The following is a 26,661-nucleotide window of genomic DNA, read 5'->3' as shown; positions in this document are numbered from 1 at the left end:
AGAGTGGAGTGGCGTGGAGTAAAGCAGGGTGAACTGGTGTGGAGTAAAGTAGAGTGGTGTGGAGTAAAGGAGAGTAGACTGGAGTAAAGCAGAGTGATGTAAACCAGAATGGAATTGCGTGGAGTGGAGTAAAGTAGAGTGGAGTAGAATAAAGCAGGGTTGGTTAGAGTATAGCAGACTGGATTGGTATGGAGTAAAGCAGAGTGTTGTAGAGGAAAGCAGCGTGGCAGGGAGTAAAGCAGAGTGGGTTGGAGTAAAAAAGAGTGGCGTTGAGTGGACTAAAGTGGAGTAAAGCAGAGTGAAGTGGAGTAAAGCAGATTTGGAATAGAGTGGAGTAGAGTAAAGCAGAGTAGAGTAAAGCAGAGTGGTGTTGAGTGGGGTGAGGAAAGCAGAGTAGAGTGCAGTAAAGCAGAGTGGAGTGGAATAAAGCAGAGTGGATTAAAGAGGAGTGGAGTAAAACAGAGTGGCGTTGATTGGCGTGGAGTGAAGCAGAGTGACGTGGAATAAAGCAGAGTAGCGTGGAGTAAAGCAGAGTAGCGTGGAGTAAAGTAGAGGTGGCTATGAGTGGCATGAAGGAAAGCAGAGTGGCTTTGAGTGGAGTGGAATGAAGTAGAGTGGAGTGGAGTAAAGCAGAGTGGCACTGAGAAGAGTAGAGCAGAGTGGTGTGGAGTGAAGCAGAGTGGTGTGGAGTGAAGCAGAGTGGTGTGGAATGAAGCAGAGTGGCATTGAGCAGAGTAGGGTAGAGTAAAGCAGCGTGGTGTAAAGCAGAGTGGAGTAAAGCAGAGTGGAGGTGACGGTAGTGGAGGTGAGCATAGTGGAGTGGAGTAAAGCAGCGTGGCATGTAGTAAAGTAGAGCAGATTGGAGAGGAATAAAGCAGAGTGGAATAAAGCAAAGTGGCGTGGAGTAAAGCAGAGTTGCATTGAGTACAGTGGCATGGAGTAAAGCAGAGTCAGTGGAGTAAAGCAGAGTGAAGTAAAGAAGAGTGGAGCAGAGTAAAGCAGAGTGGGTTGGAGTAAATTAGAGTTGCGTTGTGTGGAGTGGATTAAAGCAGAGAGGCGTGGAGTATTGCTGAGTGGCGTTGAGCTGAGTGGTGTATTATATAAAGCAGGGTGATGTGTAGTAAAACAGAGTGGCGTTGAGTGGATTAAAGTGGAGTGAAGCAGAGTGAAGTGGAGTAAAGCAGATTGGAATAGAGCGGATTAGAGTAAAGCAGAGTGGAGTAAAGCAGAGTGGTGTTGAGTGAAGTGAAGTAAAGCAGAGTGGAGTGGAGTAAAGCAGAGTGGAGGGGAATAAAGCAGAGTGGCATTGAGTGGAGTGGAGTAAAGCAGAGTGGCATGGAGTAGAGTAAGCAGAGTGGTGTGGAGTAAAGCAGAGTAACGTGGAGCAAAGTAGTGGAGTGAAGTAAAGTAGAGTGACTCTGAGTGGAGTGGAATGAAGGAGAGTGGAGTGGTGGAGTAGAGTAGAGCAGAGTGCCATGGAGTAAAGCAGAGTGACATTAAGTGGGGTGGGGTGGAGTAAAGCAGAGTGGTGTAAATCAGAGTAGAGTAAAGTAGAGTAGAGGTGAGTGTAGTGGAAGGGAGCGTAGTGGAGGCGAGCATAGTGGAGTGGAGTAAATCAGCATGGCATGGAGTAAAGTAGAGTTTCGTTGAGTTGAGTAAAGTGGAGAGGAGTGGAATAAAGCAGAGTGGAGTAAAGTAGAGTGGAGTAAAGCAAAGAGGAGTGGAGTAAATTTGACTGGCGTTGCATGGAGTGGATTAAAGCAGAGTGGCGTGGAGTATTGCTGAGTGGCGTTGAGCAGAGTGGCATGGAGTAAAGCAGAGTGGTGTGGAGTAAAGCAGAGTGGGTTGGAGTAAAACAGAATGGCGTTGAGTGGAGTAAACTGGAGTACAGCAGAGAGAAGTAAAGCAGGTTGGAATACAGCAGAGTAGAGTAAAACAGAGTGGAGTAAACCAGAGTGGTGTTGATTGGAGTGGAGTAAAGCAAAGAGGAGTGGAGTAAAGCTGAGTGGAGAAAAGCAGAGTGGTATTGAGCAGAGTGGCGTGGAGTAAAGTAGAGTGACATGGAGTAAAGCAGAGCATGGTAGAGTAAAGCAGAGTAGGGTGGAGTGGAGTAAAGCAGAGTGCCGTGGATGAAATTACAGTGGCATGGAGTAGAGAGGAGTGGAGCAGAGTGGAGTGGAGTAAAGTAGAGTGGGGGAGGGAAGGGGCTCCTAAAAAATGTAGATAAATGAACATATTTCTGGCAGCTAAAATGCGATGCGGTGAGGGACTCCTTCAAAGTTAAAAGAAATTAACACATTCCAGAGTTCTCTTTCGGTCTTCTGCGCAGCTAAGAAATAATGAGCAAGGCTTTCTTTGTTGCAAAAGCAGTCGAAAATAGAAATACATTTTAAACAATTGAACACATTCCAGAGTTGCACTTTGGTCTTCTACACAGCTAAAAGCAAGCCTTCCTTTTTTCCAAACGCAGTTGAAAACTGAAAACAAAGTGTGAAAACGAACGAAAGTAGAGAGAGGGGGATAATACTTATAAGAGGGACAGTCGCCACGGACAGAAACCACCTATTGAAAGGAGGGACACATGCTAAATTTTGCCACTGAAAGGAAAAGAATTTAAATAGCCACTCAAAGGAGCTAATGAGGAGTGAGAGGTGTAATTAATGTCACTAGAGAAGCTACAACAAGCCTTGCAGAGCATGCATATTCAACAAAAGGCCAGCAGAGGTATATATTGCCAGGATGGGTGGGCTGCGAAACATCGATTTTTAACAACCATTCCCGCATACTGCTTGCTGTGTCTCCTTCCTTATGCTGCCGGGCTAGATATTGCTTATAATCTACGGCGCATAAGCTGTCTAGTATGTCCTTCTATGCTAGGCGAGCCCTGGCTAACATGGGTGCAATACTTGGGTCTGCGGAGGAGAATCATTCCCAGTGCTCTTTCGTGAGCATCATACGAGCCATAAACTGCCTTAACCACCTGTCCATGGAAAACAGTCTTGAATGCATCCCGATCAATGCAGGCATGGGAGGCAGAGCCTGCGTTCGTTTGAAAGTATGCATCTATAGATGTGTTATGGGTGCGTGTAATGTAGTGTCATTGCACTATGTTGGACTGCTAGTTTAATGCGTTCCCCAAGATAATTATAACTGTTGCTGACTATGATCTGATATCGTGCTAGCTAACTACTCCACCTGTGACTCCCTCGCTATGGCATTCTCAAAGCGGTATATGACATCTATTGTTGTATGCAGGTAGTTTATTTTGGAGTAGTGTGAATAAATATGTGGGGCCAGATCTAGGTGGCCATTTACCGGCCGGTAACGGCCGATTTCGGCCGTTACCGACCGGTAAATGGGTTTTTGGTATGTAGGGGGCCAATTTTACCGAATCTGTAAATTTATCCAATTGGGTGGTAAAATACTGAATCCAGGTGTGCATGCACATGTGTGCATGCACACCTATGCCATGTGACAGACAGACATGCCCTTAGGGCATGTCTGTGTGCCACATGGCACACATGCCTGTATTTGGGGTGCTAGAGGGTGTCAAAGTGACACCCCCTGCACCCTTGCTGGAATCGGTATTTACCGAATCGGTAAATACCGATTCGGTAATGCTTATTGATTCCTATGGGCTTCAATGCCCATAGGAATCAATGGGCATTACCGAATCGGTATTTACAGAATCGGTAAATACCGATTCGGTATTTACCGATTCTGTAATACCTACACCCCCCCCCCTCTATTTTACTACTTCTTAAATACCGAATCGGTAAAATTCGGTATTTAAGAAGTGGTAAAATAAAATTACCTACATCTAGGCCGTGATGTGGGATGCGTGCTGCGCTAAGCTTCACTGACTTGCATGTTGTTGATCCAGTCTTTCATATGCTGTGCCAGGGCAATGGATTGTGCTCCCAGGAGAGGCGAGTGGGAGGGATCCAAAACCAGATCGGATGCACAATTATAGTCCCCCCCCAGTATATTGGTGCTGTTGGGTATCTACACAGTGAGGGCTTCAAAGTTTGTAAAAAAAAAGGACTGTCTTGAATTTGGGAGCAGATAATGAGACTAAAGTCAGTTGGGAGCCGTCTAGAAGTCCCTCCAGAATTGCATAGCAACCATCTGGGTCTACCCAGGTATGCAATATCTGCAGGGATTTTCCTAGTGCTATCCAAATCAGAGTGCCCCTGGTATAACCTGAGTATGTGGTGCCTATCACCATGCCTCTCCAGCACTTGTGTAGTGATGTAAGAGTTTGTGCAGTGAGGTGAGTTTCCTGGATCATTGTTATTGTGATCTTGAGACTTTTCAATTATTGGTAAACCTTGTGGCATGTGACACAGCCATCTAGGCCTCAAATGTTCCAGGTTATCAAGAGATAATTATTAACTATAGTCATTTGTGTCAGTACCAGAGAGTGAAAAAATGTGCCTGCCCCTGACTGCCCCCAGAGACGGCCAACGTGTCACTCCTGCACTTAACCCCTTAATATTGGTACGGCTAGCTTGTGCATGATGTGCATGTTGTGAAGTATAAGGGAACAGACCGACTGCAATAAACATTTGCAATAACCAACTCCGCATCCCAGGCCAACTTGCCAACAGGCAATGGGCCATCTGCACTGAAATGCGATTGAACAAAAAAACTATAAATAATGCAAAGGAAGGACAAAAGCGGAATTATAAGTATAAGGATTGTTTGGTAAAGAGAGAATATCAAATGAGCAGATAGAGAAGAAAAGAAGAAACACAAAGATGCTATATCAGCCACTTATCGCGCGTGAGGGCCCGGCTATTCTTTGTTGTTGTCTGCATAATCGCAACCTTAACAGTTCGTGCCTGCCATAGTCTGGCCAGTTTCAATGGCTGTTGCGCACAGTCAGTTATCTTGAATCCTGTGGCAGTGATTTATAAATGTCCTGCTATTTGGGAGTGATGTTCGCTCAGCAGGAAGTCACCCGAGCTCATCAGCTGTTTGCGGGGTGACTATCAGGGCCCCCTCCATCAGCGCTGCATGTTGTATATCTGTCAGCTAGAGTGTTTGGTCTATATTTGCGTCCGAAATGGGCTCAGATTTTTAGGGGGTGTGGAGTAGCTGAGTTATTCGGCTTGTTTAATAGCTTGTTCCCATCCATTGCTGCCTGGATTTTGGACAGAAATGTTGCTCGCCCTTTGTCACGGTTTCTGCATGTGCCTGTGGTTCTCCATGGTTGACTAGAGTCCGACGAGAGTGCACTCTGGGCATGTGTAAACCCATTCTGGTCTATCCAGGACCAAGCCTCTTCGGGACTAGGGCAGAGGATATTGTTGCTATTATGCCGGATGTGCTGCTTAGCAGGATATTGTAGTGAGTACTGGATTTCATGCTTGCGGAGACATTTTTTAACTTCTATATAAGAAGATATGTGACACTCCACCAGCAACGTGAAGTTCTGATAAATGCACATTGAGGCGTTTTAAGTTCGCCACGGGGCTTTGTCACTTGAAGGATATTGTCCCTATCCCAGTATTGTACAATCTGGCTATCAGTGGTCTGGGGGTTTACCCGGACGGGGAGGGCCACCCGGCACTCTGTGCACCAGTTCAACTGAGAAAAACTTTAAGAGTTTGCCATCGAGGATGTCCGTGGTGAACCATGTCCCACGGTACAGCTCCATGCTTTGGTCTTCTCTTCGTTCCGGTAGGCCCATTATGCACACATTGTTTCTGCAAGATCTACCCTCCTGAACCTCCGCCCGGCTCTCCAGATATTCCTCCTCTTTTTGGAGGGACCTGATCTGGTCTGCAGCTGTTAAGATGGTTGGCCACAGGGTTCCCAATGCCGACTCCGATTCCTCTACTCTGTCCTTTAGTTTCTTGTGATCCTCAGGTAGGAATCCCATTTCGGTACAGAGTGAATCTATTTTGGGACCGAATGTGGACTTGATATCTAGTATTGCTGCCATTAACTCATCAAATCGATGCGAGTGGTCAACTTGATCCATGGGTTTCAATGCCTTTGTTTGCGCATGGGCCACTGCACCAAATGCATGAGGTGTTGCTTCGGTCATCTGTGAGTGCGCTTTATCTGTTCTTAGTTTCCCCTTTGTACGGTAGTACATTGAGGTGTAGAATACACAATAAGTATCACTGGCATTAATGCCCCCCCTCCCCCCCCCCCGGAGCACTGTGGATGTCCTTCATTTATTAAGTTGTGTTAAGGACTGGCAGTTCCTTTACAGCCTCTGCATGGGAGGCTGAAGACCCCCTACCATGGTAGTAGAAATCTGGGCATTCCCAGGTGTACTGGTCCTATCGGGAGATTTTCATGGGGATCAGTATTGTTAGCGGGTAATAGGTTGTAACGTACTGGTGGTAAGTGTCCAACCAATTGCATATGTGTGCACTCAGTGTCATTCGATCCCTGTTTATTAAGTGTGCAATTTACCTATGGTGAAGGGTTTTTACCATCGCCCAATAAGTGATAAACATGTCCCTGGGAATTCTAGTGATACCGATTGCGCATCAGCCTGCACCTAGCGCTGTCCTGCAAGACGTCCCACGCAGAAGGCCTCAGGGACAGCTCCTGTAAGCAGTTCAAGGCTATGCCAGGGATAGTAAGTGACAGGCCAACCACACAGATATACACTGCACAGTCCAAGCCTCCTAGTGGCTTTCATAGGCATAGTAGTGACCATTAACACTTTCAAAGGCTGAGGGGAGCAGGGGGGAGTTTTTTGTATGGGATTGACACCTGTCTCCACTCCCACAGGACAGGCCGCAGTCGGGTGGCGAGCTGAGCCAATGTAGCTATATGCAGGCTTCTTTGCAGGATCCTGGACAGCCCACTTCTAGGCAGAAAAAAGGAGAAAGTGTCCTGGTGCACTTACAATATGAGCATAATATTCGCACAGCTCGTCATCTGCTCCACCTCCGCAGTCATTAGAAGGCAAGGATTCAGAGCTTCACCAAATCCACCTCAGTTGTGGCCCCAGCACAGTCGTCTTCCGTGTACCTTGGCAGGGTAGTGTATGCATTCCAGGTCGGTCTGCAGGGGTCCAGTCTTACATCTCCGGCGGTCACAGGTTAAGATGCAGTAGGCCGGCAAGCATCCAGGCCCCCATTCATTATCTCGGGGGTCCGCGTGTGTCCCCTGTGCTCCCGGGGTGAGCAGCTCACTAATCCTGGTGCAGCGCCCTGGCTCAGTTAATGGAGGATGGGTGCCCTGGCTCACTCACCCGTAGCACGCATGCGCCCTAGCCGTGGATTCCGCTCCAGTGGAACACTCACCAATGCAGTCGAGCGCCGAGTCACATCCTGGTTGTAGACCATGCTAGTCCGGGCCCCATCCAACTGGTCAAAGTTTCGGTGGCCCTCTACCTCAACAGTCTTATTGGTGCTGCTCCGATACTGGTGATCCCAGTTTGCTGATGTTTCTGCTGCTAGTGGATCCTCACTGATGAAGGCGATCATGGTTCCTCCCCCCGGCAGTAGGAAACGCGAGGCCGATCACCAACCAGCCGATCTCCGAGTCGCTGGACGGCTGCCTCACTTGCTTCACCCATTCAGCTCCGGAGCCAACATCTACAGCGTGCTGGAGTTTTCACTACCGGTGGCAACATATCGCATTGGAAGGCTTGTAAGTTAGGCTTTAAGGCATATATTTCAGTTTTTTTTGTCGTGCCTAATGCAGAGCTGTTTACAGCGGGTCCACACTCGCCACCATCTTGTCCACGCCATCCTAGTCTGTTCTCCATTGTAACCTCTATTCTTTGCTTCTTCAAAATGCGAGCTAAAATAGAAGTCTGGAAAATATTTCAATGTGCTACCTTACCACAGAAACTGTAAAAGGCACTAAAAACTAGAAGGAAAGAACCCAACTGAAACTTCTGTTCTAATCTTTTACATTGGATCATTCTAAGTCCATGTGCTGCTGCTAGTCCTGGTATCTAATCCTGAGTCCTCATGATGCCACACAAAAACATGCTATAATACTGCTCATATCATTACACTTACAGTCGCATGGACGTGTGCACATCATTCTGCTCTCCTGTGCAGGACTCTCATAGGGGATAGATGTTTTACAGAGTGTCGTTGCCAAGATTAGTGTATTACAGCCCAAGCAAGTTACACGTTGCAAACAGGTAAGTATTTGTTAAGGAGTTTTATTGTGTACCGACATATGTTTTGCAACCATTTCAGAATGCAATACCAAATGTAGCAGTATTGTTAGTATATATATGTCAGACAGGCCACATCTGGCATGGTAAGTGGAGTTTGAGGGTGAACCTCGGTTGAAGCCTTGTCTGAATACTTTGAAGCTCTCCCATAAGCAGAGCTGGTTGGAATAACGTCTCAGTGATGTACATAGATGCCAAGGCTATGTGGGACAATTTTTAAAATTTCAGTACAATTATGATCCACATTTCAACGACTATAAGTGACAATTTCTCACAAGCAAAACCAAGCAAGGAATCTCGTGGAAACAGATAAATATTACACATTATGCCCTTTTGAGTTTAGAAAAACTCTAAAAATATCTTGAAACTTGTACAGAGAACCTACAATTGAAGGTTCCTATTGATCACAAAACGTCTGCTTTTCATAACTAGGTGTTCTTTGTATTCTGGGATTTGTATGCCCATGAATTATGATATGAAAGGAGAAAACTACTAATCTCAGCATCCAAAGTGTTTAGGATTAACAAATCAGGATTCACGGTGTTACAATTCACATGAAGCACACAACAGGAAGTAGCTATGAATCAGCCACATTAGAGTACTTGGTGTCATGTGACACAGAGAGCCACCTTCTGACCCAAATGTCACCTAATAAGTAATATACGGCCTTCTCCCCACCATAAAAACAAGAAGATCCAACCAGGCCTGGATGCCCAAAAGCAGCAGCAAATGGTGCTCAGTGTGCACATTCACCCTCTTGCCAATAACAAGGACCTGAGCCTGACTGGGGTTGGACTGGCCTGTTTGGATTATTGTCTTCACTATTGCTCACTATTCTGCAGCAGGTCACAGGTAGGCCCTATTTACCAGCCACTTACCTTTAGGGTAGCCACCAGGCTCTTTTTTTACTGGCATGACTAGTATTTTATTGTCCTGGCTGTTTAAAAAATTCTGAAAAGCACCAGAAGTCTATATTCTACCCCTCATCAATGCATACTTTAAAGAGTAAAAATAAGAACACTTTGCAGTGTTCTGAAGCTGCGGAGTTAATGATAACTGCCTCATAATTTAAGTAAAGACAGATAGTCCTTCGTAAAATGTGTACACTTTCCAATGACACATTTTAGGTATCGCCTAGGCAGTGCTTGCACTGTCTCTTCGAGACATGCTGTATTCAGGATATATGCATGAAGCTCCACCCAATTTACACCCATCTTTTTAATTCGGATCATGTCAGTGTTATTTCTAAATGGGTTTCCATTGGTCAATAGGCTTAGTAGTACCTCCTTTGAAAAAAAAGTTTTTCTTGTTTTATTCAGACATATACATGTTACAGACATTAAGGCAGCATCAAAATATACAGTTCCACTACAGGTTTACAGCTTTATACAAAACAATAGTAGGCCAGTTAAAAACAAGGTTAAGTTACATCACTTAGAGTAATTGCACTTCCAGTGTCATATGCGTTAAGTTTGTCTGGCACATGTACATAATTACAGTACTTTGAGATTATCCCTTAGACCTTATAATCGTTCTCGGGCATTTCATTGATCACATTTAAGCATACATCGAGATCTTTTGACACTACAGTGTAACAAATTTGGATGTATAGTACCTGCGGGAGTTGCATGCAGATGGAGGTATGTAACAGGTCGACAAGTGGGACTGTGTTACTGATTATGTGTCTGTGTCTGACGCGGAAGTGTGTGATGTTACCATGTCTTTCTTCCTGAGCCAGGTCACAAATGGCTCTCAGATATCTTTCGGGCGGCATGCCATGGGCATGAGGTCCCAGAATGCAGCCAGTTGCTCCTGACAGTTAGCGACGCCCTGCCCCCAGGTGTTTATTTTGGTGTTGCTAGGGGCGCCCCAGTGTATAGCCAGTCTTCATTTAGCAATAGCAGCATCATAGCTGCAAGTCGACGTTTCTCAGGTGGGATCTCCTCTACGTAACCCATCAGGGCCACCAGCGGCGTGCATTTCAATGAGACACCTGTGACCATGTGAATAATTGCATACACCCCCTCCCAGAATTTGGCTATGGATGGGCAGGTCCACGTGACATGCAGGAAAGTTGTATCCATTTGCTTACATTTCCAGCAATTCGCGTCTGGGCGTAGTGCTATTTTGTGTATATACAGGGGAGTGCGATACACCTTGTGTATAAATGGAGTGAATATGTATCAACTTAAAGTTTGGGGATGAGTATCCAAGCTGGGAGCAGCAAAATGACCATTGTTCATCTGAAGGTGATTCATTTAGGTCAGCCCTCCACAGCGCTCGGGCCTTTGGGGCAAAAGAGGGAGTGTTTGATTGCTTTTGGTTGTATAACCTGGTGATCAATTTTTGAGGAGACGGGGTGACGAGTATGTGCTGTAGTGGCATCAATGTGGTTGGGGCTGATGAAAAGGAGGGGTGTAAATTAGGGACTGGAATACCTTCTTGACCCTGCGGTGCCTCCAGGTCCCCAAGTGTGGTTAGGCTCATGGTGTGGGCGAGTGCAATAGTACCCTTATCTTGAAGAGAAGGGAAGAGTGGGTGATGTGCAAGTGGGGTGGAGGATGCATATAGCAATGATGTCTCAATGTGCTTCCTTAGACCCTCCCAGGCCCAGCGCAGTGTCTTGACTGTATTCACTTCACAGGCGGTTCTGCAATAGGGCTTGTATAGTGCGACATGCAGGGGGGCTGGGTCCGCCACATCTTTCTCAATTGCCACCTGTGGTTGAAATGGGATGGGATGCACCTAGAAATGGAGGTTTTGTGCTTGTGCACACAGGGCATAGAGTTCGAAATGGGGCGCACCCAGCCCTCCCCGTGATAGCGGACGTGTCAGCAGTTCCCAACCCACCCGCAGCTGCCTCCCTGCCCACACCAAGGATATTACGATTGAACGGAGAGATTTGGAAAAAGCTTGAGTTAGGGGAATGCAAATATTTCCAAATAAATATAGGAACTTGAGAGGACAATCATTTTTGTTATGGATATTCTTCCAGCCAGGGGCAGGGCTCCAGCCAGTCCAGCAGCCTACCAAAATTCATGTGACATATTTCTTGCATGTCTCTGCTCAGCCACACACCCAAATATTTTACCGCACCATCAGCCCATGTAAGCGGGAATTCTTGTTCGGTTTCTAGTGGGGTGCCAGTTAAGGGAAGGAGTGACAATTTAGACCACTTGATTTTTATGACGGACATTCCACCAAATTGGAGATCTTCCCGCAACACCAGATTTAAATTTTCATCTGGTTTTTGGATGTACAATGTAATATCATTGGCGTACATTGAAATATTTAGACTTCTGTCTGTGAACCCTAGCCCTCGAGCAGTGTGGTGTTGAAGTGTTCTGGAAGCAAGACACTCCATTGCCTACGGAAGTTTTATGTGGACAACTCAGAGCCTTGCAGTAAGGAAGTCAGACCTCCACATATCCAAAAGAGAAATCTTCAGCATTGACACTGAGGGTCCTACAAGATGCGATAGAGCTGCAGGGCTTGTTTTGGAGATTTTCCCCTATGAATGGAATGTGGAAGGGTCTACTGTGTATTTTGGTATAGATAATTATACTCTTACAAATCACAGTGGTGCTCCTGTCCTTGTTTTCGAGGTTTTCCCCTCTGTTTGCTTGGGACGTGAGAGGGATAAAGTTGCTATTTTGGAAACAGCTGGTCATCTTTGCTCCAGATGCCCAGTCTTCCCATCCACACCTTTTAGTTAGACCGCTGAGATTTTGCTGCTGCAAACTTGTACAGCGAGGCTTAATTTTTTATCCTCACGGATCAGGTTTTGTCAACCACATCATGAAGGACACTAAGCTTTCCAGAGCTTGAACAAGTGGACCTGGCTGACATTGGCAAAAAGCTTTGCGGAGTTCCAGATTTTCATTGGCCCTGAACTATGCAAAGATTTTATGTACATTATTCAATGCAGTTGAAGATAGTTGTCCTACTAATCAAACAAAACCAAGATGGAAACAGTATGCTGAAATTTTTCCTTAAAAGTATTTTTTCTGTGATTCGAGAAGCCATGGCTTTCAAGCAACAACATACTATTTTGCAACTTTGTGAAGATACTAAGATTTCCATATAACCTTATGAATGCTTCAAGAAAACAACCATCAAATCTGCAAATCTCTGTGCATAAGACTCCTTTGCAGTAAGGGCTTTAAAGATGTTACCAGGCGACAGGCTCCACAAAAGCTATAAATAAATAGCGGAAGTTTTGATTGACATGTGCAGGCTGATGAAAATATTGCTCTGGGCCTTCTGTGGGCCCGCCACTGCTGTGGCTTTTGCTGCCTCGTCAGTGGTGAAGCCTCTGCAGCGCTTTGTCATTTTAGCAGATGTGATTTGTCATTTCAGCTTGGCACCGAATGACATGATTCCAGATTCCCAAGTCATATTTCGAAGCCTGGCCTTTGTTAGGATAAAATGAGTGTGCTCGCCTATCTGGAGGAGTGAGCTCATGAAACAAATGCTGCTGTCTGCTAGTTACAACTTTGCTCCCGCCCCATCCCATTTTCACCTTAACCTTGGGGTGATTGTTAAAGTTCTGTGACCTGAAGTTGTTCAGTCACATTCTTAACTTGCTCTTGCCAAGTACACTCCAATTATTCTGCAGAGATGTGCATGCTTGATAATGAAGTGGCCCTGCTTTTGGGAGTTTTGTTTTTCTTCCGACCTCATGCCACTGCTTTTTTATGTCTCATTGGCATCACTTGCGCTTTCTCTTAGAGACATGCAGTATTCAGGTATGGACTTGAAGCTCCACCCACTTTCCGCCCATCTTTTTAGTTGGCTCCTGTCACTATCCTTTGTAAACTGTGGCTTTTAATTGGTCAAAAGGCTTAGTAGTCCCTCCTTAGAACCACCTTTTCTCATCTTGTTCCCCCTATGAGGACACTCCCTATTATTTCTTGTAGGCTTTAATTACAGCCACGAAGCACTATATTGTTAAATAGTTTTCTTGACACACACTCTCGCATTGCTTTTTTGTTTATCATACCACGGCATGACTCGGCTGATATAATTGGGGCCGTGCCTTTAGTTTGTTATTTGCGTCGCCGAACACAGCCACATTTATTTTTCTTCCTATCTATTAACTTTTTTATTTTAAAGCACCCCATTCCGTGCTTTAATTTTAATGACGGCTGTGCCCATTTCTGCAGATGCAGGTTTTCTAAAGGAAGGTGCACAGTCGCTATGAACGTGAAAACACGTCATGGGGTGCTTTTACAAAAAAAATAATTTTTATCATCTTGATGAACAAATGCGTTTTTTTTGGGAAAAGCGCCCCCATGCCGCATTTTCACTTTAAAGGCGACTGTGCCCCTCGCTTTAGACGCTGCTCATCTAAAGAAAGGGGAGCGGCTGCCATTAAAGGGAAAGCGCTGCATGGTGTGCTTTTACAAACAAGCATTTGCAATGCAATAGGTCTTGCATATGCAAGAGTTTAAGCTTTTTGCATTGAAAATGACAGTTCTCTTTATTTATCTTTTTTGAAAACCAACACCAACACAAATACAAAGCATCGTCATTTACAATGCCAATAGATCAAACTCTCGTAAATGCAAGACCTATTACATTACAAATTCTTGTTTATAACTTTCTGTCATGCTTGAGCCTTAAAACAACATGAACAAATAGCCAGCATTTAGCAACCTTATTTACCAGTAAGTGGGAAATGCTGAAGGTGCCTACTTGTTGTCTCCCTTCAATAGTACTGGCTTCCATAGCAATGAAGGCAAGGGCACCTGAAGGCAGGAGCGGTGCGTCCATTGGGGTGTACGGGCGTAGCCCCCCCGCCCGCAGCTCCCTCGGCGTCTCTGAACTTAAGTAAACTGAATCAGTATACTTAAGTTCAAAGATGCCGAGGGAGAACTGACAATCATGTCAGTCAGCATGACGTTGGAATGCCCACCCCCTTCAGAGTTTGAAGGGGGAGGGCGGTCTAGCATCATGTTGACTGACATAATTGTCAGACCAGGGGCAATAGTTAGAAGCACAGGTGCGCATGAGTTTGGACGGAGGGCAAATTTTTTGCCCGTGCCCAGTCATGCGCACTTGTGTTTTGACTTGTTTCCGCATGCCCATTAGGATCCCTTTGGTCTCCTAATGGGCAGGTGGCGGGCAAAGAGCCAATCAACGCCAGGATTAGCTGAGAGGGGCTGCCAGTCCACTCCTGTGCCGACGTGAAGGCGCCAAGAGGAATAGAGGTGGCTCGGACCGGCTGTGAGGTACGTTTTCTTATTATTATTTAATTCCCCGCCCCCCCGCAAGACCTCCAGCCCCCTCCACGACCTCTCCCCCCATGCGTGAGCCGCGACTGAAGAAGAACGGAGAACGTTAAAAAACCATAAAAGGGACGTAACTGCAAATAAGAGCTTTAAAACTGTGAAAGGAGTGCATTGGCCATGTAAGACATTAAAATAATGTATAACGTGTTCATAGTAGGGTGACCAACCGTCCGTAAATTTCATGGACCGTCCGTCATTTTAGTATGATGTCCACAAGGCGTCCGTAATTTGGGGATTCCAAATTACGGACGCCTTACAGACATCATACTAAAATCAAAATAGGAAATCTCAGAAAGGAATGCTGTTTCCCGTGCAAGAGGCCCCGTGAGTTAAAAAGATTTCACTCAGGCCTCTTGCTCTTATCTTTTAAACTGAAGAGGCTCCCTGCAGCCGCCCCTCCCGGACCTAGCCCAGACTGTGGAGTGGCCCATTGTCAGTCTGAGGCTGCACCTGATTGTCATTCTATACGTGATAATGTCCCAATTGTAGTGACAGCATGTGGTGTGCCTTCCCCTGCATGGGACTAGGGCAATGCATTCTGCTTTTGTCCTGGCGCCCATGCTGGAGAAAATACAAATAAAATAACTAACACCGTTTTCACTGTACACAGATTTCAACTTACAAATAAAAAATACTTTATTATTGTTTATTGTTACTAGCACAAATCTTGATTGCAGAAAGGGTCCGATGTCGCTTGCAAAGTTGCGCGCATACTGAAAAACTGTGAAGTGCACGATTGGATCAACCTTATATAAACTTATTTTGACTTGTATTTATTTTGGTTGTCTATTTACTTACTTATGTATTATTGTGCCACCTCCTCTGATATGTCTGTAAAACTTATGTTTCGTCCCAAATTTTTGTCCTGAATTTTGACCTTCTGCCCTGAATTTTTGTCCTGAATTTTGACACTTTGTCCTGAATTTTTACACTGACCATCCTGAATTTGCACCCTGCCAGTTGGTAACCCTGGTTCGTAGCAAAAAAACACCAGCAACGTTTAATACATCCAAAGTCTTTATTCAAGTTCTGTATGCATTGCCTTCATCTCGCGGTATTTGTATGAACTGTATACTGGAGCGATCAAGCTTGGCCCCAAATAGGGGTGCAGAATGCGCACCCAGAAAAAAAGCTTAAGGACGTTCTATGTTATTTAGCTAAAGCGTGTCTAATTTAGGGTGACCAACCGTCCGTAAATTTCACGGACAGTCCGTAATTTCGTCCGTCTGTCCGTTGTCCGTGAAGGAATCTTTAACAGACGCCATTTGTCCGTCATTTTAACAGGGCACCGGTTGCTCCACCCTAAAGCCGGCACAGCTTGCACCCACCTCTTTTCTTCACTCGGATGCTGCACCAAAGCTCCTCAGATACCCCGCAGCATTGGAGAGGCACAGCGGGATGGCTACCCTCACACCTCCAGCCCTTGATGACCTGTTAAGAGGTGCTTCGAAGGTGACTGAGAGGGAGGGGTTGCCGGTTCAGGAGCAGCAACATCTATTCACATGCAAACAGCCCTGAATGTGTCATGTCTCTGCTATTTAGAGGGGGGCTCACACATTCCATTTCTACCCAGGGCCCCAAACATCCGAGACTCAGCCAAATTACACCCCTGATTACACCGAGGCAGCACGTGCTTCTCTTCACCGAGCTTAATTACTGTCACTAAATTGTAAGCAAACCTCGGTTCTTCAAACATGCAGTCTTTAATGTAAGAAAATAAAGAAATGGCACAATCGCACCCACACTGATTAACAAAGTATGGAGGACAATCAGTTCAGTCAGTTCTCTTAGAGTATCTCCTGTAAGTACTGTACATCACAGTGGGGGATGGCATTTTGGACAGAGAGCCTGTCTTCTCGTTGTCTTGTGCAGAAGAGGAGCCCAAGATGATACTAGAATACTGCATGCCCACCCCTGCGTTCCCTCTCCTGTGATGGCTCCTGCCCTCCCCTCAGTGATGGCACCTGTCCCCCCATGTGGTGGCTCCAGTCCACCCCACGCCTGAGATGGCTCCTGTCCCCCCATGTTGTGGCTCCAGTCCACCCCCACCTGTGGTGGCTCTTGTCCCCCCCTGTGGTGGATCCTGTCTCCTCCCTGGGTGGCTTCCGTCCCAGTCCTGGAACGGCCCCTGCAGCGAGGGTTAAGTTCTTGATGGGCCTCTTCTCAAAAGGGCTCAGCTCAAAATTAATATGGAAAGGTCAGCGAGTAAGTAAATGAGGGGATGGGTGAATGGCTGGATGAATTAGTGAAAGGGTGAATGGATGAATGTAAGATTGAATAAATGGCTAATGAGAGAGGATGGATGGATTGATAAGTGAGGGGAAGGATGGAGAGAAAATATAAATAGCTGGATGTATGGAGGGAAGGGTAGCTGGATGATGGATGAGGGGAAGGATGATGGATGAGGAGAAGGATGGATGGATGGATGGAGGGGAAGGATGGATGGATGGAGGGGAAGGATGGATGGATGAGGGGAAGGATGGATGAATGGATGGATGGAGTGGATAGATGGAGGGGAAGGATGGATGGATCAGGAGATGGATGGATGGATGGATGAGGGGAAGGATAAATGGATGGGATGGATGGATGGGTGAGGGGAAGGATGGATGATGGATGAAAGGAAGGATGGATGAGGGGAAGGATGGATGGATGGATGAGGGGAAGGATGGATGGATGAGGGGAAGGATGGATGGATGAGGGGAAGGATGGATGGGTGTGGGGATGGATGGATGACGGGATGGGTGAGGGGATGGATGGATGGATGAGGGGATGGATGGATGGATGAGGGGATGGGTAGAGGGGAAGGATGGATGGATGGGTGGGTGGAAGGATGGATGGATGGATGATGAGGGGAAGGATGGATGATGAGGGGAAGGATGGATGGATGGATGATGAGGGGATGGATGGATGATGATGAGGGGGTGGGTGAAAGGATGGATGATGAGGGGAAGGGTGGATGGATGGATGATGAGGGGGAGGGTGGATGGATGGATGATGAGGGGGTGCGTGAAAGGATGGATGGATGGATGATTAGGGGATGGATGGATGATGAGGGGGTGGGTAAAAAGATGGATGGATGATGAGGGGAAGGATGGATGATGAGGGAAAAGGATGGATGGATGATGAGGGGGAATGATGGATGATGAGGGGAAGGACGGATGGATGGATGGATGGATGATGGGTGGGTGAAAGGATGGATGGATGGAGAGTCGGTGGGTGAAAGGATGGATGGACGATGAGTGGGTGGGTGAAAGGATGGATGATGAGTGGGTGGGTGAAAGGATGGATGGATGGATGAGTGAGTGGGTGAAAGGATGGATGGATGAGTGGGTGGGTGAAAGGATGGATGGATGGATGAGTGGGTGGGTGGATAGTGGGTGAGTGAGATGATGGATCAGTGGATTGGATGGTGGGTGGGTGAAAGGATGGGTGAGTGGGTGGGTGGATGGTGGGTGGATGGTTGGTTGGATGATGGGTGGGTAGGTGGATGAGTGAAATTATGGATGGATTGATGGATTGATAAGTGCAAGGGTGAATGAATGGACGTATGAGTGAAAGGGTGGATGTAAGGATGGATGAGTGAGTGAAAGGGAGGGTAGATGGACAAAAGGATGAATAGATGTGTGAAGGAGTGAAATGATAGATGGATGAGTGATAGGATCAATGGATGGATTAATGAGTGGATGAGTAGATGGATGGATGGATGGGTGGGTGGATGGATGGATGGAAGGAAGGATGGCTAAGTGAAAGGGTCGATGGAGAGAGAAAGGGAGGATGGAGGGATGACTAAAATAGTGGATGGGTGGAAGGATTAGTAAGTGAAAGGATGGCTGGATTGGTGAAAGGGTAAAAGCTGAATGGATGAGTGAATGGATGGATGGGATAAAGAGTGGATGGATAAGTGTACAGATGGATAGGGTGAAATGGTGGATAGGTGGATGGATGGATAATGGAGATGAGTGAAAGGATGGATGAGGGGATGGATGAAGGGATGGATGAGTGAAATGATAGATGGAAGGATACATGATGAATAGATTTGCAAATGGTTGAATATGTTTGGAAATGGCTGGGCTTACTTATATACTATTGCGCGACCTCTGATGTGTCTGTAAAACGTACCTATTTTCCTGAAGTTTTGTCCTGAATTTTGACCTCCTGTCCTGAATTTGTGTCCTGAATTTTGACCCTTTGTCCTGAATTTTTACACTCACCGTCCAGTTGGTCACCCTAGTCTAATTAGCGACTGGGTGCAATTTGCACCGCATTATGAGCCTGGGTATGTTGGAGAATGCGGTGCGCTAATAGTGCATGCTCTTGGGACATTCCAATGATTGTGCTAAAAGTGTGTGTATGTGTGTGTGGACGAGTGTGTGTGTGTTGCTTCCACGATTTGTGACAGCCTTCAGTTACCACAAAATTCTGGGTACACAACATGCATCCTAGCTAATTTACACCCAATCTGTAATCCCGCAGTGGGTTCAAAATTTGAGCTTGCACTCAAAGAATAATTTGTGCCCACATTCTACTCTGGCAAATCATGCATATAATAAGCCTATGTATTTGTCAAAGTCAACATGAATTAACATGAACTTTCCCAGAGCTCTAGGCCACCGTTAGGTTTCAGGGCACCTTGGGCAAGCAAGCCATCGAGCTAACTATAGTACAGCGAGAAAACAGCTCTTATCATGTTATATGGTTCAGCATGGAAATGAGCAAGTTGAAAGTCGCGTCATTCAAATTAAACGCAAGAAGAAAAGGCATTCTAACTGCAGGCATGCTTTCCGGCTAAATAAAGTACGGCCTACTAGATTTACTGAAAGTGGTCATATACTGTGTATAAATCTGCAGCGCCTAATTGCAAGAATGGGAACATTGTGCATATATTAGGTTGGAGAACCCCATCGCCAAATAATTTAGTAACACACTTGTGTCTACTGTGGCACAAAAATGCCTTTTGTACATGAAAAGACACTGCGCTGATTTTACCAACAGTTTACTTTGTCAAGTTGAGTGTCCCACTATCGCGTCCCAAAAAGACGTAGTAAATCTGGGCTAACGAAATCCTTTCTTTTATTTTATTGTAGCAATTCTACACTGTTTCATACTACTAGCGTGGCCTGCAGCTACGTCTTGGCATTTGTGTTTCTGCTGTGCCAGCTCTGTAATCTCCCCATTCTTGCCTGGAAAGATCTTGATGCCTTCAAACTTTTTAGTTCAGTCGCAAATTAAGAGGAATGCTTTAAGTACCTGGCAAAATGTCTACAAAACATTGGTGGTGTGTAAATTTTAAGAATTTTCTTTTGTCGTGTGGACAAAATTTAGGGCTCTACTCTCGTACTCACAGTTTGAGGACGATTTAACACTTTTCGATTTGGCTGGAACATCACTAATTGTTACAAATGTTTTAAAATATATATGTAAAGTGGGCTTTAGCTTCGCTTAGAACAGTATTTGTCCCCTCTCTTGTGCTACTAGCTCAGTTGTAATCATAACCACATGTGGTAAGCAGCCATTTAAGACACGTATGGCAATGTGAGCAAATGTAAATACTCCGTGTTGAGGTATAAGATCACACAAAGGGGCAGATTTACAAGCCATGGAGCGGGGTATTTACAACGGGACGCGTCTGGGAGATCTATCACGTTGTAAAGCCCTGCGCCAGAAGGAGGCGTTCCTGTTCAGGGGGGGAGGGGCGTTCCGGTGCAGCAACGCCTCCTAAAAGTGGCTGAGTAAAAGCTACAAGATTTCACTTAGTCACTTTGGGGCCCATGCTGTGTCAAAACCCTGCGCCTGCTTGAAGCAGGCGTAAGGATTGATGCAGCATTACCAAGATAGGGCCCCCCAGAGCATTGCTGGAGTTGCGTCGCAAGTGACAGCCTGCAACGCTGGTCTCTGCTGCATAGCTGAGGACAGTAGCGCAATGCTGTCTCTTGAAGACAGTACTCGGGAGCGGGGTCACAGCGTGACCGGACATGGTTGCCCCAGGACCAGGCGGGCTGGCAGACAATCAATTAACAGATCCGGCTGTAGCCAGTCTTTGCCCACTCCCCCCCACCCCCTCCTTGATTCTCCCTGGCAATCAATCAAGTGCTGAGCAAATGTGCACTGCAGGCCACTCTGTCCCACTTGGGATCTCCATTTTATTTTAAATGCATATAATCCTGTGAATACTCACTTTTCTGCCTACTCCTGACTCAATGGTGAGATTTGGCTTGTACCTTTTTTAGAGTGTGCCCAGAACTGTTGTTTCCTGCACATTTATGGCTGCTCCTGTAAAGCACTCTGATACCTCTGGGTCTAGCAAGCGCTATATAAAACGTTACAAATAAATAAAAATGAATCTTCTTAGTCAGCTGCAGAAGTAATTAAAATTAAAGAGTCAACAGTCAGCTGACTTGCGGACTGGACAGCCAGGCACAAAACATAGCTAGGTCACAGCCAGGGTGCAATGATTTGGGCCTTGCACAGTGAGTGATCTGCCTCTGTGTAAATGTGTTTAATTTACCCTTAAAATAGCACACACGTTTCACTGGACCTTGGGTTTCTAGATAAGCTAATTCCTTGTACAAAATGTTTGTACCTTATTCCTAAAGCCCTTTTGATGTCAGTGAAGAAATTTCAGGGCGGCTCAGTTTTCAATTTAGTCTAGAGACTCGAGCTCTTGTTCACTGTGTACTGGAGATTTTTGGCCTGTTTCTTTGGTAGAACCTGTGCAGATAATTTCACAATGATAGAAATGCACTAATTTTGGTATTAAAACAGGGACCACACTGCTAAGCATGCATACTTAGCAGTTAGAACTTTTGAATCAGGTTTATTTCTCGAAAGAAAAACTATGAGGATGTCTAGATTTTTTATGCTTGGGTCCAAAGATTTCGGCCAATCATAAAACATGTCTGTTGCTGAAGGTTCCTACCTCGCTTCTGCCTCCATTCAGGTTGTGGCGGTGCTCCTTAATTCGAAGGTGTTACACCACGAGCCAAATATGCACTGAAAGAGGATCTAGATATTGTCTAAGTACAACAATGGCTGATTACTTGTGCAAGAGACACGTCCAGAGAAAATAAAATAGGACCGGGAGGATGTCTGGAGATCCCATTAAAGATCCTTACCATTGTACAGTGGACTGAACATATTCCTGTCTAGTGGTTTCAAGGTGAAAAGCATGATATGTGCTGTGCAGAATGATACAGACTCTCACCACTCTTGCAAGCTCCTGGGAAGAATGGCTGAGAGGCCCTTGTCCTAAAGCATTGACAATTGGAAAATATAGTTCCACATTGTTTATACTGGGACCTTTCCACAGATGGAGAAGGTGTTGAATGTATGCATTGCCGAGGCTGGTGATGGCTACTGCAAAAGTTGTGGGGTCTTTGTTTAAGTGTGAGGAAAAGAAGGCTTTAGTTTCGAAATTTCTAGCCAACTTCAGGACTAGACTAATGCATCATTACTGAAAGGTTAAGAAAGTCGAGTTCATTGAGAAAATGCATGTGACCTGCAAGGGAGCTAGTTTCGAGCTCTGATTAATGGTTATCCGCCTTTGACAGATTAAAATAAAATAGTAATTCTGGTTTAGCAGTAAGGTTAAATTCTACATGTGTCACTCTTGAGAATTTCTGGTGTAGAGAACAAACATAATGAAACTCTCTAGATTCGTTTGATGCTTCATTACTTTGATTGAGATAAGTGGGTAAGGCTTGATATACAGTGAATATGTCATGAGGAGGTCAGGTCATATGCTGACATCCTGATCAGGTCAGGCCTTCTGCACGGTTTACTTCTTATCCAAAGCCCAGTCTCTGGGACAGCTGAGGGTTGTATCTCAAGCAGTAGGGAATCAGATTCTTTCTGAAAGATTCAGAGTCCAATGAGGCCGATGCCAATTATTTTGCCAGTAAAAAGAGATGAAATTCTCTTATTTTGCGTGAACTGAATTTCACATTCCTTTTCCCTTTTCACAGAATTCTTGCCAATGGCAGTTCGATTCGCGCACAAAATGCTTTGTGGTAATGTTCCCAAGGGACATTTTTAGCTCGAACGGGTTTCCTGCCACTATCTCACATGACTTTTAAATGCGAGACCTACACTACCAGTCATTATTCTTCCTTTCTGAGAGGGAGGCTCCTACAATGTTTGATACCTCAACCATGTACCCTCAAGAAGCTCGCCTTACAACAATGCTTGTAATTTGGAAAACACTCGATGGTCACTAGTTTCCGACCCGGCAGCCCTTCTGAAGCTGATTCGCCTCTTATATACCAAGACTTGGGTATGGGTGAGGATGGGGGATGGACAAACACTATCTAAGGAGATTCCATCAAATGAAGGCTTAAAACAAGGATGTGTTTTAGCCCCCCTCCTCTTTAATCTGTTTTTGGCAGACCTAACCAGAATACTGGACGATGTAAATGCTCACCCCCCGAAATTAGCTGATAAGCGTCTCACTAACTTGTTGTATGCGGATGATGTCATACTGTTAAGCCACACTAAAGACGGACTACAGCGCTTAATCACTAGGACTCACATGTACGCAAACGATAACGGGATGGTGATAAACGAGACAAAATCTAAGATCATGGTAGTTACAAAAAATAAAAATATCAAGACAAGATACAAAAGTAAATGGTTCATGGAGGAAACGCAACTAGAACAAGTAGGGGCATACAAATACTTGGGTGTGCTATTCGATGAGAAGGGTAATTACCAGCTACATAAAAAGGACATTCAAAGGAAGACTAATGCACTGACTGCAGCGTTCAGAATTGTACAGAAGTCACTTCCCAGCCTAACTTATGGCCCTCTCCTGAGTACCATAGGAGCAAGACTCCTACCAACCATCACATATGGTAGTGAAGCAGCAATGGGCAAGGATACTGAAACCCTGAACAAAGCTATAACAAGAGCATATCGGTCTCTTTTTCATCTCCCAGCAAATGCGTCACCTGTACAAATAAGATTGGAGTTTGGACTAACAAATCAGCACTATGTAAGGAAGGGTCACTTTATAAAAATCTGTAATCGAATAAAAAATGATCATGACAATGAAATATCATAGGTAATATGGAGGGAGATAAATAAAAATGCAAACTCTACCGCATGGCACTATCTTAAGGAAGCAATAAGGGAGTTTGCAGTCTCGCCTATTTGGGAAAATAATATAACCAAGGCATCGTTTAAGAAAATAATTAATAAAACTGCAAACCAACTATCCATTGTAAATGACAAAGCGGTCCTTACAAAGAGAAAACATGCCCGGTCAATAATAGATGGGTACAAGAAAAAGGAAATACAGCAATATTTGGAAACACCCTGGACGGAAAGAAATAAGCAGGTGCTCCCTAACGCATTATTTGGAATATTGCCCGGTCTATGTCATCTTCCACCGTGGGAGAAAGTGGAAACCCAAACGATATGTAGACTGTGTAACAACGGTGAAGAGAATATCCTCCATCTATTATGCACTTGCCCGGAGCTCTTACAGGAGAGAAGAGAATTGCTTAAGCTACCTTTTAATGAACGCAGCATAAGTGAGCTGAAAAACGGTGATGGATCAAGCCCTGATCTTTGGACTGGGTAAGAGTGGTGTGCTTAATTCAGACACTCTGTTCATCACCACCCCCTTTTCTGAATCATTTTTGTCCACCATAAGCGTGGAAGGGTATACTCAGATGTGAGTCCCTAGCTCATTGCACCATCAGGATTCAAGCAAGCCGGGCCGAAGACGGCTGAAATGCCAGAAACCGGTCCCCGGTAGCTTGTTTCCTTCCCAGTATAAGAATTGGCTTGGTAGTTTGGTCTACCCTGTTCCCATGATGCACTGGGCCAGGGTCAGACTAATTTGCATATAGTCAAGTTCTGAGCTGGGATGGTGCAGTGAGCTGAAAAACGGTGATGGATCAAGCCCTGATCTTTGGACTGGGTAAGAGTGGTCTGCTTAATTCAGACACTCTGTTCATCACCACCCCCTTTTCTGAATCATTTTTGTCCACCATAAGCGTGGAAGGGTATACTCAGATGTGAGTCCCTAGCTCATTGCACCATCAGGATTCAAGCAAGCCGGGCCGAAGACGGCTGAAATGCCAGAAACCGGTCCCCGGTAGCTTGTTTCCTTCCCAGTATAAGAATTGGCTTGGTAGTTTGGTCTGCCCTGTTCCCATGATGCACTGGGCCAGGGTCAGACTAATTTGCATATAGTCAAGTTCTGAGCTGGGATGGTGCAGTGAGCTGAAAAACGGCGATGGATCAAGCCCTGATCTTTGGACTGGGTAAGAGTGGTCTGCTTAATTCAGACACTCTGTTCATCACCACCCCCTTTTCTGAAGCATAAGGACATGCAGGCAGGCCCTGATTAGGTGCCTACAATCAAGTGATATAATTTTGAATGTTACCTTTGTAAAGTTCTTATTGATAGTTAAAAAGAAATTAGGAGAATAATTACTTTTATTATGTAAATTACTAAGAAACCAAATGAATTTATTCGATGTAATGGAATTTTAAGTGTTTTTATATTTGAACATAGCTTTTACTGTTTTCTCGTTTTAGATGTGTAATATTGTAAGATTTTAAATAATCACTACAATAAAGATTACTTACTTACACTAGTTTCTGACCCCGTCATCACACTGAAGACACTGTTTTTTTCAATTTAACATGTGCAAAATGTTGTTTCATGTTGTCATTCATTTTGTGAATGGAGAAAGTTTGAGATACTATTAACTGTTCTTTCCTTTCTCTTCAGGCTCTACCTTCTCAACACCGAAACCAACAGGTGAGTGTGGTCTGTTGAGCAAGAAGTCTCACCCACATATACCCCTTAACATGGTACTGGCTCTCGACCCTGTTTAATCTTTTCAAATGTTTTTTCGTCAATGTTCCACGTGTGAACGTTAGCCACCTCCCATAAAAAACTGAAGGGAAAGTATGTCTCCCAATTTCAGGTGGTTCCCGATTCACATATTCCCTTTTATTCCACATTTTCAATGTGACTGGCCATAATGGAAGCCAGTGATAGCTACAGGAACTAATCAAAGAAAACCACACCATCTCCAATCTGTCATTGGCTATTTCGAGCCATAGGCCATAAAATCAATTTAAGCAGTGTGGGTCAAGTGGAGGTATTGTTTGTCTGTTCATGTCCACTGCTGTTTTGGCCGGATGAGAGATTTCGGTGCACTTAAAAATATTTGTAGATCAATAAGGGAATGCTTTAACCCTTTACATTCGGTGAACGGAACCTCTACATCCTTCTATACAGGGCTAGGAATCATTCTGATGCGGAGTAACTTGGGGGTTTGCCCCTAATCTGTCTGCCCCAGGTTGCCAGAAGATTTACCAGCATCATGGGAAAAAAGGAACTTGAGATAGCAGTGGTTGTTCCATGTCCTGGCTTCAGGCTGCTCCCTCTTCCCCACCAATTAGGCCCTGGACAGTCTTTCTGCTCTTTCTGACGACAGATTTGGTGTGTTAGACCAACTTTCTGCGATTTAACACAAACTTTGATGTTTGCAGGACATTCTTGGTAAGAAAAGATAAAAGGATCAATCCAAGAAAGACCTCGCTTGACTCTCCCGGGTGTCTAGTTCTAAATATCTTTATGGTCGCTAGGTTTCTCTGGATGTCGGACAATTATGGGTTAAATAGTATATGTACCTGCATGCCTGTCATCGATGTCAGCTCATAAGAAATTTCTTGATGATTGCAAACTGTTGGTCTGGGCCTTTCCTTTACTGGGCCATAGGCGCACCAGGGGTAACAGCATTTACAACTAAGTCTAAACCATGCACTGCCTTTACAATATGGTCTTTAAAATGAGGCAGCTTTACCACTGCATTCCTTTACCACAAGATTCTTTACATCAACTAATTATAGGGCAAGCAGCATTGAACTCCGAAGTCCAATGCTTTCCCTACTGCAGTGCAGTCTAGAGTTGGAATAGTGATTGAACCTCTCCAAAGTCCAGACTTTTCCCTAAGGCAAGCCATTGCTCATCGTTGAGGCTTGAATGGAAAAGGAATGCAATGGTAACAACATGTTGTTGGTTGTAAAGACAATATTATAAAGCCATGCATAGACCCCCTGGCGCGGATACTCCTTTCACCAACTCGCTCCTACATCACCTGGGCACTAACATCACTAAATCTTCCAATTTTACGATCATAGGCGACCTTAACCTACATTTCGACCGGGACACTGAACCTAAAATTT

General features: G+C 45.1%; 1 protein-coding gene across 1 annotated transcript in view; it reads left to right on the top strand.

Annotated features, from left to right (window-relative positions):
• LOC147712250 (scavenger receptor cysteine-rich domain-containing protein DMBT1-like) overlaps nucleotides 1-26,661 on the top strand; it is a 426,380-nt gene that overhangs the window by 318,360 nt on the left and 81,359 nt on the right. Inside the window, exon 9 of the mRNA XM_086922980.1 lies at nucleotides 25,196-25,225. Coding sequence (XP_086779106.1) covers nucleotides 25,196-25,225 — 30 coding nt within the window. The remainder of the gene's footprint in view (nucleotides 1-25,195; nucleotides 25,226-26,661) is intronic.

The sequence above is a fragment of the Lissotriton vulgaris genome, chromosome 5 (assembly GCF_964263255.1).
Source record: "Lissotriton vulgaris chromosome 5, aLisVul1.2, whole genome shotgun sequence".
NCBI lineage: Eukaryota > Metazoa > Chordata > Amphibia > Caudata > Salamandridae > Lissotriton > Lissotriton vulgaris.
This window is presented reverse-complemented; position numbering and strand designations above follow the sequence as displayed.